Raw genomic sequence first — 18,200 nt, 5'->3', positions numbered from 1 at the left:
TATCCTCCTTTCCATCCAGAACCACATCTGTCTGTTGCAACCCCCACCCAGCCTTTGTTCACCTCTGACCCCTCTGAACTTCTAAGCCCTAAAGTTCACCACATGTCACATGCTCACCAATGGTGCACACTTGGCAACAGTTTAGTGAGGCCAGGTACATAAAGGGCTAATTTTCCAAATTCTGTTGTTGTTGAAGAACCTGTCTGGCCTACACAGAGCCCCGACCCCGGCTCCATCGACACCTTTGGGATGGACTGGAATGCCAAATGTCAGTCAAGCCTCAAGGCGTCAGTATGCTTTAAACGCAGTGCTTTTCAGATCATTGAACAGCAGCTGAAACCAACCCCCCCTCCAAACACACACACACCTTTCAGGTGCCAGAATTGCAAGGGCTACATCGAACATTTTTTGTAACTTTCCAAAAAGACAATCCAACAGTCAAGCCCACTTTGCACGGCCAGATGAGCAGAGCAGAGACAGTGAGTGGGGTTTAAACTTTTCTCTCAAGCTCTCTTTTTCAATTTTTCACATGACTATTGCAACCTAATCTCACTCCCGACTTGTCAAACACTGACGCTTAGTCAGTAGCCTTTGGCGTGAGATATCGACGCACAGAGGCACCCTTTAGTGGCACACACAAGTGTCCTTTTTTGACGCTTCAAGCAACTGCTGTGGTGTAAAGAGCAAGAAAGTACGCATAGGGCAGGTGGGAGGCAAGATGGATGGGTCAAACAATCAACTGGGAGACCGCTGTTCGTTTCCCGTGTGAAACCAGAAGTCAATCTAAGTATTTTAACAACAACATAGTGTGCTATAAGTGTAGCATACAAGGCTGGGAACGTATACTACATGACATATGTGACATATGTTGTGGTTTTATTGGCAAAATCTGAAGACCACCGTTTTTCTTTTGCCTTCGTCCTAGGTTTATTTTTGAAAAGACTGTATGCATTGTACATTTCCTGTAAAAATGGAGGTTTATTTTGAAAAGACAAAGCATGTCATGAGCATAAATTGACACGCCGTCCCTGAGCGTCCAAAAATGATGTTGAAGGGGTGCTTACAGCATCATAGTTTATCATGTAGGGCCACTGACCAAGCATCGGTATTTGAGTTGGGAGTGAGAGTGTGTTGACTATTTTCATCACTTTTAGTGTGTACAGTCTCTCCTTGAACACCTTTAAGGAGTGTGTGATGTTTTTCCTGTTTGACCGATTGTTGTGTCTTGGCCTTTTCTATGATGGCAGGCTTTTCACCCAGCTTTCAAGTGTGACTTTTTTCCTAAGATGTGATTAGTTTGTTTCAGGCCTACCCCGGCCTTTACTGTCCGACAGCAGTGGCCTATCTCACTAATGCTCCTGTAGCAGAATGGGAGCAAATTCATACAGCCAGGTTATTGATGAAAAGCCGACCCAACGAAATGGATACGTTTTTAGAAGTATAATAATGCCATTGGTTTTGGAATGACATCTTCAACGATCACACATAGACGCTCAGGTGTCCACATACTTTTGGTCATATAGTGCCGATCAAGAGGGACCGTCTGCCATGTTTGGAAACGTTACTACTCATCTCTATGTCTCACTCTCTCGCTGTTTCATTTCAACCCACAACTCTCTCGAGAAGATGAAAGCGCAAACAAATGATACATCGCTTGTTAATAACAACAGAAACGCTGCTCAGGCACGTAGCGACCAGCGCTACTAATTAAACAAGTTCTGAGTGTGTGTGCGTGTGTGTGTGTGTTGCACCAGCATGTATGACTAAAGCCTTTCATTGTCATTTTCATTAGCGCTTTCTAATCATGGTAACCGTGACAAACCCTGAGTTTCTCTAATCATTTTATCAAGGCGAGGGGTGCACATGCTAACAGAGGTGGGGCAGCATGAGAAAACACATTTATCATTATGAGTGTTGAACACTGGCTGTGTGTGAGTGTGTGTGTGTCTGGCTTGTGCGAATGCGTCAGAACGAAAGCGCGCACGTTGAAGGTGTTAAATAATGTGTGGTTGTGTGTGTCGCAGCGGGTGGGTGCGGTGTTGAGTCGTTTATCACTGTAATAACTGTACATCAGGACTTTGTCCGGCTGTATTAATGTATGCTCGAGGTGCACAGGGAATCAGGACATAATCAATGCAAGTGATAAATATGATTAAAAGTGATTAATGATGATTAATGAAGGCCTCATCTCCATTACCTTCTCTCATTTCAAAATCACACCCAACTTACAGCTCCCATCACATAACCCATTGTGTGTGTCTGTGGTGTGTATATGTGTGCGCACGCATGAGTGTGTGAGCAGCTCCTTCCAGTGCCCAATCAAGCAAATCATCAGCTATAGAGCATTTGAATCATTTCAGCTGAAGAAGAACTTGAAAATCAACTGTGCCTTTCACTAAAAACACAAACAGAAATCAGGATGAATGAGCTGGGCTTGCCAATCACACTGATTATACTGACGCAATATCAGAGGACTGACCTGAGTCTCTTGGAGCTCTCCGCAGCAGCTGGGCCGGGGGTGGACTTGCGCTTGCGGGGGCGACCAGGCCCCCGGCGGGCAGGGCTACGAGACGTCTCCTCTTTCCTGCAGAGAAGAAGACAAGAAGGAGGAGGAGGAGGAGGAGGAGAGAGAGGGAGAGAGATCAAAGATGCAGTCCGGACAGCAGGAGAAATCAGGAGGAAACTTGTATCGGCTACAGGTCAAACTGCATTAGGTATGAGCAGGCAGCAAGTCCTGATAAATCAGGAGGATGCAGCATGACAGCAGAATTGTGAATGTTGGAACGCACGACTCAATCGAGACAAAAAGAAACGTGTGTGTGTGTGTGTGTGTGTGTGTGTGCACGTGTGTGTGTTGTCTGCTCACTGGTGGTCGTGTTTCCTCTGTAGCTTGGCCAGTTCTCTCTGTTTCTCTTTGTAGCGGCGCTGTAGCTCAGCCAGCTGGACACGCATGGCCAGCTCCTCCCCTCCCATCGTCTCCATGGAGCCCTTCACTGGGCACACCTGACACACACCGCACACACATGGATACACATACATGCACACACAGTCACACACAAAGCAGGGGAATTTCAATGCTGAACACAAACTGAGTTCAACAGTCACTGGATATGTTTGGGCAGCTCGACAATTGGATGGATTTTTCCTGTAACTAGAAGTTTGGTCACTACAACAGTTGATCTGTGTCAACCATTTACGTTTAAAAGCAAGGATTTCTGGGAGATCGGCCTAATGCTGCATGTAAAAATATAGGTAACAATATAGGTAACCAGCATCAACAAAAGTAAAGAGAACCTTTAAATGATTTAAAGGTTATTTCTGCACCTATTATACTGTGAACTTTTACACCCGCTGGACAAAATTTGCACATCCCTGCACAACTGTGTCACTTTAATACCTTTAAATATTTACATAGTCTTTTACATATCACCATATTTTTTTAATATTCTACTGTAATTATTTGTACATTTAATTTTACATTTGGTCTTTGTAGTTTTTGCACTGTTTAAATTTAGATAATTTAAAATATTCAAAATATTCACTGTAAGTGTAAAGTTGCTTAGCAATTTTTGATTCTGATTCTGATTCATTTATACTTTATTGTTTATTGAATTTTTAAATTTAAAACTAAACATCATCATTTATTGTAGCCGGATTTATTTCTGGGACTATTTAAAGACAACAAAAGTGTTATTCCACCACGCATCAGGTGGTGATAGCCTCACATCAATTTCACAATTGACGGAATCAGTAAAAAATATTTCTTGCTAGTTCAAAATCACATTTTGTTAAAATATTTACCTTTTAATTTCAGCACAAAACTGCAAGATTCAACCACATAAAAATTACATCACTTCTCATTTCACCTGAAAGCTACAACAGTTATGTCATTACCACAGAGGTAATGATATTTGTCTGACTACAGTGTTTGCACGGATGATTTTAAAGTGTCCATATTTGCACCACTAACTTAGGTGTAGTTTTTTGGGGGGGTTGCAGGGGACATGTCCACCTCAAAATTCGGAACAAGTGTGGAGGACTTTTACTTTGACAAAATAAAAGACATTTAAACAATAAACTGATGCACAAAAAATGGTGCATAAAAAAAATCACCAGAATGCGGGAAATTAAGTGTTTGATGCTGAAAATTTTCTTGCCCCCCAAACCCCTTGTGTCATAGGTGCACCCCACCAATATTAAAACAAAATCTCCACCCTTGATCACTAAGGACACTTAAAACTTCATTATTATTGCCATGCAGCATTTGGTGGTAATTGTTTTAGTACAGTATGGTATCTCAGGTCCAGTGCAAAAAAAGAGAGATGAGAAAAAGAAACGTGCAACGGACACCATGAACAGTGCACACAAGCAAAATGTACAATGGTTGATGTACCAGTAGAAACCAGTATGTGCTTTGGGCTAATTTCTTTCAGCTGCTTTGAATAAAAGCATCAGATAAAATCCTAATATATATATATATATATATATATATATATATATATATATATATATATATATATATAAAAAATAGAACCTACTACAAGTATCATGTTTGGGTTTTAACAGTTCTTTAAAGCAAAGACGAAAATATATGTGTGTCCATTGTTCAACAGTTCCCCATATTTTCAGCATGAATGATTTATGTTTGCATGCATAAACACAAAATATGCATTCAGCAAAGCCTCACCGGCTCGTGGCGAGGCGTCCAGCTGCACTTCCTGCGCAGGTTGAGCCTCTTCCTTATTGGACACTGCTGGTCCGTCCCCCCACCGACAACCCCTCCCCCCATCTCCAGGGCACGGGCGGCCGCCAGCGTCGCCAGACTGTGGAGGTCAAAGGTCAGCATGTCCTCACCTGCGTGGAGACGGATTGTTGCGGTTCAGATTGGTACATCACATGGCGGCTGACACAGCGTTATAAAACATGTTGTGCGAATTTATTTCTGGAACGATGAAACCGTGCCTTGAAAAGTGGTGATATTTATGATATTAGCTGTGTAGTTTATTTGATGTACACTGGTGTTCCTGCTTAATCGTACACACGCAAACGACGCAAACACACACACACACACACACACACACATACACGAGGGGGGAGCGGTAGAGAACGATCTCTACATCTGTCACTGTCATTAACTCTGTCATTGTCACAGCACCAGCAGATGAAACAGAATATTCATGAGACGCTCCACACACACATGTAAACACACACACACACACACACACACACAACTATGCAAATAAAACACACTCATTCTGAACACACACGTGCACCTACAGCATTTTCGCTGAGCTGCGCAGACATGGGCACGAGTGTGTGAGGGAGAGTAGGAGAGAAGGAGAACGGCGGGCAGGAGGAAAGGAGGAGGAGGAGTGCAACGCAGAGAGAAGAAGGGAGGGAGGGGATGGGGAGTAAAGGGGAGGAGAAGCAATAAGAGGCAAAGTGTTTATTGAGCTATCTATTTATTCTCCTNGAGTAGGAGAGAAGGAGAACGGCGGGCAGGAGGAAAGGAGGAGGAGTGCAACGCAGAGAGAAGAAGGGAGGGAGGGGACGGGGAGTAAAGGGGAGGAGAAGCAATAAGAGGCAAAGTGTTTATTGAGCTATCTATTTATTCTCCTACATCTCCTCATTATGGACATGGACAGAATCCAATTTCCCCTTTCGAGGAGAGGAGAGGAGAGGAGAGGAGAGGAGAGGAGAGGAGAGGAGAGGTTTTTACTGGATCACTCTGTGCACTGGAGCTGCAAGGCCTATTCACTGACATCTGACGTTATTAAAACCTGTGTGTGTGTGTGTGTGTGTGAGCAGGAGATGGAGACCAAGATGCGGTAAACAGAGAAGAAAGAGGAGGGCAGGCACGAAGGATGGAGTCTTCATCTTTTAAAAAAAGGAGACGGGAACGGACGGGATGTGAGAACGACAGGTAACTCCTTAGAGGGAGAGACAGAGCGAGCGGGAATGAGAAGAGAGACGCGGCTTTGTCCTGTCCCGGCTCGCAGAGGTCAATGCCATCTCATCTGTCAGACCTCTGAGCCAATGGCACGCTCCGATTACCCTGACAGGATGACATCACCGCTGACATCACCACGCCTAGTTTAGTATCCTGGAGGATGGCCACAATCAATAGATACCTTCCGCCCACAGTATACCACACACTCACACGAACACACACATATCTTTGCACAGTAATAACACCATACTGTGTCCCTAAAGGGAGTGACGGGTGTAATAAGAGGCGGCACAGGGGATTTCAAGGGGAAAAACAAAAACAGTGGAGGAAAATTAAAAACCATTACAGTTGATATGGGCCTAGGCGTCATTAGAGGCCATTAAGGAAGTTTATTGAGCTGAAATTTTAATATAAAGGAAACATGAAGGAATAAAGGAGACTATGACACAAACAGCTTCTCTGTCTATGTGTAAATAGAAGTAATGGTGCTAATTTATACTGGAGGGGAAAGAATCTCTTGATTCCTTAATCTGTAATTGCAATCTCCAGTGAATGGCTGAGATATCCTTCCGCGTCAAGGAGCGGCATAAATGCATCTGTCTGGGATCGGTTTCATCTCCCAAACACATTCAGGATGACAAAAAACGCCACGAGCGGTATTAATAACATTCCATGCGGCGAGGACGGAGCGGGTTTTAAATAAATGTGTTGCAATTTGGAGAGCGTTTTCCATGCCACGACAGGACTTATTGATTTCACACCTATTACACATGCTAAGCACGTGCGTGCACATGTAAACAAATGCACACACACATACACACACACACACACACACACACACACACACACGCCTGTTCTCATGCACAGACAGCTGCAGAGCGACTTATGATTTTTACACTTATTAATTCTGTCGACAAGGCTTGCAGAGGCAGGATTTACACACAAGATTACATTGGTTTAATAAAAAAAAAAGAAAAAGAAGAGGCAGGTGAGGGGGAAAAAATAACAAAGAGGCAGGAGGAGGAGGCGCAGGCAGGGAGCAGGCAGCCTGGTGGAGAGACACATAGACTCTGATGGAGGAGAGCAGGGATTCATCTGGGATTACTTAACAGCTTACACACACACACACACACACACACACACACACAGCCGTGCACGTGCACGCACGCACACAAATGCGGGCGGACGTACGCACACAGATGCTGGCATAAATAAAAACACTTTCTCTCAGAGGGACGAGAGGAAAATAGGAGCGCTTACAGGAGAAGTGTTTTAAAGGAAAGGGTCTAATTAGCAAAGCAAGACGCCAGAGCCTGGGGGACACACTGGGCAGAGCATGTGTGTGTATGTGTGTGTGTGTGTGTGTCCTGGCTTGTGTCTGAAGCTCAGCTTGTTTGTCCATCTCTGTGTCCCCTCCAAACACACACACACACACACACACACACACACACACACAAACACCCTTCCCAAAGGGGAAAATATGGTCTATGGGTAAGAACAGAGAGTCCGAGTTGAGGAAGGAAGCAGGACAGTTAGTGGTAAATGTATGTGTCTATGTGTGTGTGTGTTGAGTTGAGTCGCCACATCTGGGTTGCACACGTATGCCAGGCCCCCTTTTTAGTTCACTGTGTGTGTGTGTTTGTGCAGTCAAGACAGAAGTAAGGTAACTTTTTTTCCTTTTTTCCTTGATCTGATTTTCAAGGGCATTTTGGTCCTTTTTACTGCAACAAGATGATGTAAATTGTACACAGGATGTGTTAAAAACGCCTAATTATTAGGGACATCAGCACATTTTTGGTTTCATTTTGCAAGTGTTTCATATACTTTCAAAGGTTTTAAAAAGAGGTCAGTCTGTTAAGTAAGGTTGGAGAGCCACAGCAGAAGAAAAGAAACACAAACTCACCCTCCGTGTCTTTCTCTCTGCTCTCTCTGCTCCTCTGCTGGATCTCCAGCTCCGCAAGTTCTCCCAGTATCTCCATACCATGGTGTGGTGGAGGGCTTGGGGCCTGGACGGCAGGTACTGGTGGATACATGGCATCTCTGGTGGCACACAAAGTTGCAGCGATCAGGAGCTCTAGGCTCCACATGTAGGCCCCTTGGAGCTGAGCCGCTGTGCTCGCTGCAGGAGGGAGGGGGTCAGAGGACGGGGAAGGAGCAGGAGAGTTTAACTTTAGTTCTACCGAATCCTCGCCTGGACTTATCCCACTCCCCTTCTCCTCCTCCTCCTCCTCCTCAACCACCTCTACATTCTCTTCGTCTTTGCCCCCATCCTCCTCCACCTCCTCCTTCTCCTCCACTCCAAATACAGAGTCAGTACATTCTGTTGGTTCAGGCCCCATTTTCTCCCCCTCATCCTCCTCCATGTCCTCTTTTCCATGCTCCTTATCATCCTCCTGCTCTTTGGATAGTTGAGGCTCCTCCAGGCCGGCCTTCTGGCCCAGGCAACCCAGAGAGAGCTCTACTTTTAGGGCTTTGCCTGTGGCTGTGGCCGCGCAGGCTGGATCTGGAACTGGAGTTGGGGAAGGGCATGGCGGCAATCCAGAAATCTCACTCTCGGGCTCGGAGCATCCCTTTGCTTTCACCCTCCTTTCTTCCTTCTCTTCCTCTGCAACTCCACTCTGGGCTTCCACCGCTTCACAGTCTCTCCCATCCTCTTCTTCCCTCCTCTCCTCTTCTTCAGTGAGAGGCTGGATGTGGCACGGAAGTGGGAGGGACTTGGATTCAGGTTCTGCCGGCTCCGCCTCCACCGTGGCTTGCTCAGCCAGTCGGGCTTCGGGAGGCGAGGGCCCGGCCTTGTAACCCATGGTGAGCGGAGGGTAGGTGTAAACAGGTGGCAGATCTGAAAGACAGAGGAGAACACAAAGGTCAAATAGGTCTTCTGACATAAAACCGTTTTCACAGTCTGACAAACTGCACATAAAATTTATTTACAGGCATCTACAGAAAATAGAAAATCTCCATTGCCTTTAAGTCAGGCCCTTTCCCTTTTAAATTCATTGCCTTTCTGTTCAGGCAGACAGGATGAAGCACGTGATTACAGTTGGCATAATACACTGACAGCAGGGTGCAGAAAACACAGGGAGTGTGTGCTTGCGTGTGTATGTGCACAGCGGTGTATATTATATGTACTGTATGTGTGTGTGGGAGTGTGTGAGTGAGTGTATAGATCTATGTGGGATATTGATGACACCCTGCCGTTTTCCTGTGATTGCAGCGCCGGCCCTGTCACCCCTGCGCTCTTATTATTGATGGTATCCCTCCGCCCCCTGACAACACAGCCAGATGAATGCGTATCCTTCCGCCTGTACTTCTCAAGGACCCCTGAAGGATAAGGAGGGCCTGTCTGAAGATTTTCACTGACCTTCCTCTCATGACACACGTGCAAGCTCGGACGCACACATGCATGCACGCTGGCAGGTCACACATACACACACTGAGTGCCCATATGCTTTCTCTGACCTTAATGGCTGACCTGCCCGCTGTCCCTCTTTAGCTTTCACAGAAAAAAATTGCACACACACACACACACTCAAGGACACACAGAGCAAGGGATCAGCCATGCTTCAAACAATTTCTGCAAAATCAAAAGAATACCACGCTTCAAAGACCCGTGCTACATTTCTGCAGCAGCACCCTCCATCTCTCTTTTTTTTTTCTCTCACACTACGTCTCTCTATCTCTGTGTCTTTGTCTCTCAGAGTTCTTCTTTAAATTCAGACACTGTGCTCATTAACCATCCTACAGACTTCTCCACACTCACCTGGCTCTAGGGATTGCGGGTAGTCCTGAGGTGGCTGCCCCTCTCCTCTGTCACTGCCCCTCTCCAGCCCCTTAGAGAGGTGCGAGGGAGCAGGGCTGAGTGCCGGGGAGCGGGGCGCTGCTGCAGCCGGGCTCGGCGCAGGGGTCAGCGGGTTTGGTGGGTGCGGTCGCCTGGACGGGGAGTGGTAGCAAGGCGACTGACGGCTGCTGGGACACATCCCTGGAGATGGCGTGGGCGTCTTGGGTGGAGGAGGGGTATGGGAGAAGGGTTTGGCCACATGAGAGGAGGTGGTGGACGAAGAGGGAGTTCTGGATGCGGAGGATTCATGAGGAGAGTCGTCTATGGTGATGGCTTGCTCCTCGGCTTTTCTCTATGGAAACAGAGAGGAAGAAAAATGTAGCTCATGGAATAATCCTCAAAATGTTTGTATAAATACATCATTTTCATATTAATTAAAATATTTCAACCACAGCAATTCAACCCATCTTTTTTTTAAATTAAAGGTCCAGTGTGTAGTATTTGGGGGGATATACAGGCAGAATAGAATATAATATAGTATGTTTTCTGCAGTGTACAATAGCCTGAAAAAAAGAAGTGTGTCTTTGTTACTTCAGAATGAGCCATTTATATCAACACAGGGAGAGGGTCCTTGTCCATGGAGATGCACAGCCATGTTTCTACAGTAGCCTGGCATGGACAAACCTACCCTACCATACCCTATCTCTCCTACTGCATTATATCTCAAGCAAGAGATGGAGCAGTTTGCTCAAGATAAATAGGACACAAACAGAAATACCAAAATATTTCCAAGACAGAAAAGCCTTAAAAAATAAGAAGTCCCCATCTCAGCCACACTGATTGCCAGATAATATGACAATGTGAGAGTGCAAAAGCATCACACCCACGCCTCTTTATTAATGAAACCTTAGTGCCAACAAAAAGAGGAAGTCATTGGATCAAATAATTATTGCTGACTGTGACTTTGCATATGCCTCTCTTTCAGTGTTGAGAAATATGTGCTGAGAGATCTTCAAACAAATGATTAGCAGTGCTGCATCTTAGTCCTGGCTACTGAAAGGAGGAAGATGGACTAAACTTGCACAAGTTAACAATATTTCCACACTTTCTAGTTCTCTTTTGCAAACAGTTTCACAATATGTTAACAGCATTTCACAAGTTTAGACTACGATGTGACTACTATCCCTACCTGTCCTAAGGAGTGACGCTGCATGTGCTCCATGGCTCGCTGCTGCTGCTGGTGCTGATGCTGCAGGGCGTACAGCTCCTGTTGCCGCAGGAATGAGGAGCGGGAGTAGACGGGATGATGCTGCAGGTGAGAAGGAGGGCCTCTGCCTCCGTACACAGGGGGCCACAGACCTGACTGCTCCAGAACGTCTGGTGTAGGAAAGAGAGAGAAAGAGACAGATAGGAAAATGAGAGTCTTTAGCATACTGTTTGATTTGAATCATAGAACTGGTACCAAAAGAGAGGAAAATAAGACATTTCTATTGGCAAAGTTTTTGAATATATAATCAAAGCAAAACAATCGGTACAGAAATATTATCATGGCTGCAGCGTCACAGGGAAGTCATAAAGAGAAACTGTGTCAATGGACTCTTGAATTGCTCTTTTGAATATGTGGGATTGCAGAATAGCTCGACCACCTTAGCTAGAGATGTAAAAACTGTGGCCTGTGTGAGCTGTGTGTCAGCCTCAGACACAATCACTGAATGCATGCTTCACATCCTCCATTCACCTTCTTTAACTCTTTCTATTTCTAATGATGGTGGTTCTCTATTCAGGGAAACACACAGTTTCTTCAAAGCCCCACCCTGGGCACATATGAATTCAGATACACACACACACACACGTACATACACACACACCCACGCACATACAACACATCCCTCCTTGGCTGCCTTGTCGCTGGGAACCTTTGTTCTGTGAGATTAGCCTGAGTGGGCTAATGTTTCCCAGGGGAAGGGTTCAGTGGATGCACTTCCCCTCTCTGCAGGAACTCCCACGGAGCGAGGCAAGGGAGGCGGGAGATAATTAAATTTCACAGCCTGTTTGCAAAGCAGCGTTGACGCGCGCGCACACACACACACACACACACACACACACACATTCAGACACACACACACACACACACACAAAAGGCACACACACTCTTTTCTCTCTGTAGCAAAGGCTGAGATGTACAGCACAACCCCTAACACTGAGCAATGTCTCATGTTGTTCCAGACATGAACACAACTAACTTTAGATGTTCACACACACACACACACACACACACACACACACACACACACACACAGACACACAGACACACCCATCCACACACACACACACACAGAGTCCAGTGCTCCACTACGAAAGAGATGAACGCCAGTTAAAATGGTTTGCATAACGCTGGGCACATGCAGAGGGGGGCAATGGAATGGCTGCTCCCATTAACGAAGCTATAAAACACAGTCCCACTGACAGAGGGACTTAGTTGAGCATTATATTATGATTAGCCAATGATACTAAAACTCTGGGAGAGAAATGGCAGCGGCTCTGATGGTACAAATGGAGAGAAAGAAGGAAGTAGGGGGCAGCAAGTACGGGTAGACAGCGATGTATATGGGCTGTGCTGGATGTATATGTGTGTGCGCTGGTGTAAAAGGGTGCTTAGCGTACCAAGGTGATGATGAGGCCCAGTTTCTGTAGGAAGAACCACCAGCGGGGAGTTGGGGTCTTGGGTGAGTGACCCTAAGACTGGCTGCAGAGGGCTGGGCAGACCTGGCGGGAAGCCTGGGCCCATTCCCACATGGCTCAGACCTGGAATTAAGATAATACAAAACACAGTCAAATGAGGGCAACATTTAAATACTTATTTTACTACTCCAAAAAGATAGTGGTGTGCTCCTTAGAGGGTAAATCTTCAGACTGACTTAACCAGCAAAAAAAAAAATCACCAGGGCTCTTCAAACATGCAGAAAAGAGGGAACTTCAGCTTGAAGTAGTAATGAAGAGTTTTGATAAAATGCCTCTGCTCCTATATGTGTGAGTGCCTGAAGTTTTTTCTTCTCCTCTACTTGTTTGATTTTGCTTGCTCATCTCTGTGGCTCATTCATATGATGCAGTTGCCATTCAACCAAAAGCTTTTCAGTTAAAGTTTTTACATTTAATGTTCTAAACAACTTCTGGACCTCTAGATTCAACATTATTATCAACAATGGCACCATGGTTGAACAAAAGAAAGAACAACAAAGACAAACATTCATCAATATGAAATCCAAGGAATGTCCCACATGACCCCTGATCCAATGTTATCACTTGATTAAATGGCTATGAGGAAGATATCCACTATTAACGCCCATTTAATCAAGTGATGACTTTTGAAAAGGTTGCCACATACCACCCACACTGACTAACATGATCTCAACAAAACAGTACAGAACAAATTAAGCTTAAAATGACGAGCATTAAAGGTGTGGACCATGTTGTACATATTAAGAAAAACTGTGCTCACTGGCTGCAAAGACATCATGTGCTGCTCCCATTCTACTCACTATATGAATGCCCCATCCAGAGGGAGGGACTTCCTGTCCTTTGCATCCAGTGGTGGTGAGCCGGGTGAGCAGGGTCCGCCCCTAACCTACTGGCCCCTCCGGGAACCAAGAGGTGAGAGGTCAGGTCACCGTGGCAACTACTGGAAGGGTGGATCCTGGCGAACTCCACGCGATCCTTGTTTTCCCTGTTGTGGCATTAGGCGGGGTGAACTTTGTCATTATCTTGATTATCCCCCTTATTGTCACCATCATCATCACCACCATCATTATGATCATTATCTTCATCCTTGTCATCTTCATTACCACTACTACCATTATAATCATCAAGAAAAGGAAATGTGACGGCAACAGGAACAGCCATCATCTTGTGCCTGGTCTATGAGTTCTCATTATATGTTTTCTTCCCTTAATATGACTACATAATAAGAGCCTGATACTTCAGAGACATCCGTATTAGTCCCCGTAACATTAATGCACCACATCTCATCTTAGAGAGAAGGAGAGAGAGGGGAAGAGAGGGAGAGAGTGAGGGGGCACAGAAATACCACATCAAAGGGTGAGAAGAGTAAATGGAGTGAGGGGATGAGAGAAAAGGGAACCAGAGCCTCAGACTAGGAAAGAGAAGCCAAGAGAATAAAAGAAATGTAGCTTATCAGATGAGAGGAAAAAATGAATAGATGCTACCGAGTGCATGTGTGTGTCTATGTGAACTTAAGTGTACCTGATGATCATTTCTCTGTCTCTGTCCAAGTGATGAAGGCTGATCTGTTCTTCTGTCATCCTCTTCCTCTCCTCTGCCTCCCGACTGAGTGGATACACAGGGCGTGACACTCCTGAATTGTAAATATGATCAGAGCAACATGCTTATAATACCTGTTAATACCTCACAGATATCATTAGATAATAATAGTACTGTTTTAAACATGCATGCTTCTATTCACATTTTCAAAGGAAAAAGCATACCTGCAAATATTCATACACATTATGTCATATTGTGGTGTTTATTGCGTGCAGGAAATTGAACCCTCAACATGCTCCCTATATTTCATTACAAAAACTAATGTTCTACAATTCCTAGGACAACCACTGCTCATGCATGAATCTGTATACCCCTTTACAATGAATTTCTCCCCACCAGTAGCTGTTGTCGAGTATTTAATCTTGGATTTTTCCCTTAATGCAGCCTACAGCACAGAAATAGCATTAATTGACTTTCAGCGCAGTAATGATGTCTGACCTTTCATGCTGGGCAGCACCCTGCCCTGTCTGCTGTGTCCAGGGGTGTTGTCTGGGGAACGATGGGGAGGCCTGGCTACCGCAACCGCAATACCCACCGGAGGCTGACGCACCTCCCCCTCACCTGCCTCCCCCGCCTCCTTTCCACCTCTGTCCCCTCTCTCTCCCTCGTTAGTGGAGCCTCGGCGAGGAGGAAGCGATTGTTTGGGAGGGTCTTGCGGTGAGGTGTTGCTTTTAGCTCCTCCCCTGTCGCACTTTTCTGATCTCTCTCCACCCTGTTTGAGGCAGCCCAGACCTCCAAAGGGGCCCCGCTGGGGTAGCAGCAAAGGCTGCTGGGAGCTGTAGTTCATTAGGTTCTTCATGGCACTGCCCTCGCCCTCAGTGTTGTGCGATGAGGAGCGGGATAGAGGTGGAGGCGGTTGAGAATGGGGTTGGTTGTGGTCACTGTTTGGAGCTCTGGTGCTGAGCCCTCTTACTTCACCATTACCAACTGATGCATGATGGGAAGCTTTTCTCTGGTCCTCTTGGTAGCCCACTCGAGCCCCCCAGGAAGGTGCCATCTGACCTCCGTCTCTTCCCCTCTCTTCTGTACTTGCTCCATGACTGCTGTGCTGCTGGTGCCGTATCCTTGCAACCTTTTGCCCCTCCCTCTGAGATGTTGCCCCTGACCCCATCCTCCCATCAGGATGAGGACCTGAGTGTGAACAGTCCCTGAAGGGAGGAGTGCTGGTGTCGGTGCCATTCTTGGGTGTGCCCTGTCCAGCACCAGGGTGTGTCCCTTGGGCCTCTAGTGGGAGTGAGGGCCGGTAAACATCGTCCACAACCTCTACATCTCTGAAGGTTGAGGACCTGTCCAAGCTGCAGGACCGCAGCTCAGACTGAGAGCTCACATTGGAGCTGGGTTTGTGGAAGTGCTGCGTCTGGTGGCTCCAGTCAGGAGGTTTGTCAGCCTTGCCGTATCCCAGCTGCTGCTGATGTGGCTGAGATTTGTCCTTCTTTTGGCAACTACTTAGTCGGCTAAGGTGATGAGAGGGACTTTCATAAGATCCTTCCCCACTCTTGTCATCTGACTTTCTCCCACCTCCTCCTGCTCCACGGCAGTCAGTGGCTGCCAGGTCTCCCAGTGGCCCAACTGAGGGCACGTAAGTTGGGCCAGTTACTTTTGCCTCCCTGCCAGACCCTCCAGGGGAGGACGCTGGATCTTTGGAGGGCGTCAGTGTAAGAGGTGCTGGGGGACAGTAGAACTCAGGATGAGGGTGGTGATGTGCATGGTGCAGCCACCCTCCTGCCACTGTGGAGCCCATGTGCAAAGCATGAGGAGGAGGTGGCGGAGGGGGAGGAGGAGGCATGGAGTAGGAGGCCACAGAGTGGGGGTTTGGAGGTGCCAAGATGGCTGTTGCTGCAGCCGCACCTCTTCTCATACATTCATTAGAAGAAGCTGAGGATTCGCTGATCCTCATCTCCCCGTTTATGGCTCCATCCTTGGAGCACCGCCTGCCTCCTCCAGATGGAGGTCTACCCACCCCACCACCGCTGCAGCTGCTCAGTGCTCCCCCTTTTCCTCCAGAGCCAGTCTCTGCTCCTGAACTACTGGACAGTTTACAGGCACTCATGTGTTTCATATCCTGACTGCCTGAGTCACTGTCTCTGTACTCCTTGTGTCGCTCCAGAGAGTGTCTGTGGTCCTCCTCCCTGCTCTGTGGTGTGAGCTGAGGGAGGAGGGCGTGGTGAGGGTGGGGGTAGGCTTGGTGGTGGTGACCGGATGGAGTGGTGGCAGGGTTTGTCTGATGAGGATGGTGATGATGAAGCTGATGCTGTTTGTCTTTGCCCTCCTGGTGCCGCTCCTTGCTGCTTGATCGCTCCTTCGTCTTTGACACAGATGAAACTCCTTTCTCGCCCACATCCTTGGTGCTCTTCCCGCCTCCTCCCCCATTGTCTGTCTCTCGGCTGCAAGAGCCAAGTGGGTGGCCTGGGGCAGTCCTGGACAGCGGAGGAAGGCTGTGACTGGTGGAGAGCAGAGGGGGCTGGGGAGGAAGGCCTCTCAGGTAGAAGTGATCTGGAAGAGAAGAGAGGAATTAAAATGACTTAAGGTGAAGGCTTGTTGAAATCTACAGAGAATCTATGACCTATTGTGCTTATTTTCAGGTTCATACTTGTATGTTATATTTCCACTAGAACATGTTTACATGCCTTAATATCAAAGAAACAAACAAATAAAACACTTAATTTTCCTGTATTCACCCTCAGTCTGTAACGTTCCATTTTAGCGCTGATCTCAGTGCTGTTTCCCATGATGTTAGCATGTAGCTACATGTAGCAGTGTGTGCAACTGAAGAATGACTATGTAAAGCGGCTCTTTCTCTCATTAAAACTCACCAATAAAAGCCTCCAAACACAAACAGACATGTTCCAGCAGGAATATGACAACAAAATCGTGGAGAAATTAACAACCTCAGCAACCAAGATTACATGTTTCCCTAATGTTAGCATGAAGCTACATGTAGCAGTGTATGTAGTGCAGACACTTGCAGCAGCATGCCTGGAGTATCTGAACATATAAAGAAGTCTGACATCAGCTTGTAGCCAAGGTAGAAAAACATTTTGAAACAGAGTATGAAGCCTGAGCTTTTTGCTCACAGGGATTATTTTACTGCATTTACCTCATTATTTGAAACATTTGCCATGTCTATATGAATATCCGACATTTTAACACAATATATACAGTATGACTGAAAATAAGGGAAAGCATAATGGTTCCCCTCTAAATGTTAGCTGCAAAGTGGGTTAAAAACATTATTTTTCATATTATTTTTCTAAAATTAAATATGTTAATAGATATGTGGAGAAAAAAAAAGAAAGAAAAGTTGTCTGACTGTAAAACTAGACCCAGTTACCAGCTGCTGTTACTCCTGGGTGAGTGCTGATTAAGCAGTTTGGGAAGGTATATATAAAGCAATTTTTTCACTCTGTCACATTCACACACACACCAGCACCCACCTTTCTGAGTTTCATAGAAGCGGTGCTGTCCGTAGAGACCGTTGCTATGGTGATCCAGGGGACTCATGGGGAGGAAAGGAGAAGCAAGACTTCCTGAATAGCTGGGGTACCCTGTCAGAGGGAGGGAGAGGGAGAAAGAATTGATGTCTCTCCGCAGCGTTGACATTCAGCAGCCCTCTAAACAAACAGTTTATCTCTACAATCTATCATGAAATGGGGCCATTTTGGAAAACACAGACAAAAAATATGGCCAGTTAGTGCTACTTTCACCATAAATGCACTTTTGCACAAACACGCCACATGAGTTGACATTATTTACAGTGGACAAAGTGGTGACAAAAACCACAGCAGACAGCTACTGCCAAGTGTTTGCAGCATTTAACTGGAAGGAATTTGCTCTTCTACAAAACACATTTTTCCCAAACCCAAGACAAATAGTATGAAGCATCGCAAAAACCCCCCTCCTTAAAACACACACACACACAGACACAGTCCTCCCAGGAGGTCACTGGGAGGTGAATGGTCGTTCCACTCTGTTCCTTGTCTTCAAGGACGTTGAACTGCATCACACGATAGAGGAGGTCTTGGTGGTTTGTGTTGGTGGGGGCGGATGGATGTAGGGATGGGTGAGGGTCGGTGTGTATGTGTTCAGGGTTGTCGTTGTGGTTGAGGGAGGGGTGTTATTGGGGGGGGGGGGGGG

At 46.3% G+C, this 18,200-nt stretch overlaps 1 protein-coding gene across 5 annotated transcripts in view; it reads right to left on the bottom strand.

Annotated features, from left to right (window-relative positions):
- The window catches only part of bahcc1b (BAH domain and coiled-coil containing 1b), a 99,455-nt gene that overhangs the window by 14,013 nt on the left and 67,242 nt on the right, over window positions 1-18,200 (bottom strand). For all 5 annotated transcript variants that reach the window (XM_050060678.1, XM_050060677.1, XM_050060680.1 and 2 more), the window contains exons 4-14: window positions 17,501-17,611; window positions 14,505-16,559; window positions 13,989-14,100; window positions 13,268-13,452; window positions 12,393-12,533; window positions 10,918-11,105; window positions 9,711-10,080; window positions 7,854-8,789; window positions 4,688-4,854; window positions 2,867-3,003; window positions 2,480-2,584 (exon numbers count right to left, since the gene is read on the bottom strand). In XM_050060678.1, the coding sequence (XP_049916635.1) occupies window positions 2,480-2,584; window positions 2,867-3,003; window positions 4,688-4,854; window positions 7,854-8,789; window positions 9,711-10,080; window positions 10,918-11,105; window positions 12,393-12,533; window positions 13,268-13,452; window positions 13,989-14,100; window positions 14,505-16,559; window positions 17,501-17,611 (4,507 nt within the window). The remainder of the gene's footprint in view (window positions 1-2,479; window positions 2,585-2,866; window positions 3,004-4,687; window positions 4,855-7,853; window positions 8,790-9,710; window positions 10,081-10,917; window positions 11,106-12,392; window positions 12,534-13,267; window positions 13,453-13,988; window positions 14,101-14,504; window positions 16,560-17,500; window positions 17,612-18,200) is intronic.

Source organism: Epinephelus moara, chromosome 13, assembly GCF_006386435.1.
Source record: "Epinephelus moara isolate mb chromosome 13, YSFRI_EMoa_1.0, whole genome shotgun sequence".
NCBI lineage: Eukaryota > Metazoa > Chordata > Actinopteri > Perciformes > Serranidae > Epinephelus > Epinephelus moara.
This window is presented reverse-complemented; position numbering and strand designations above follow the sequence as displayed.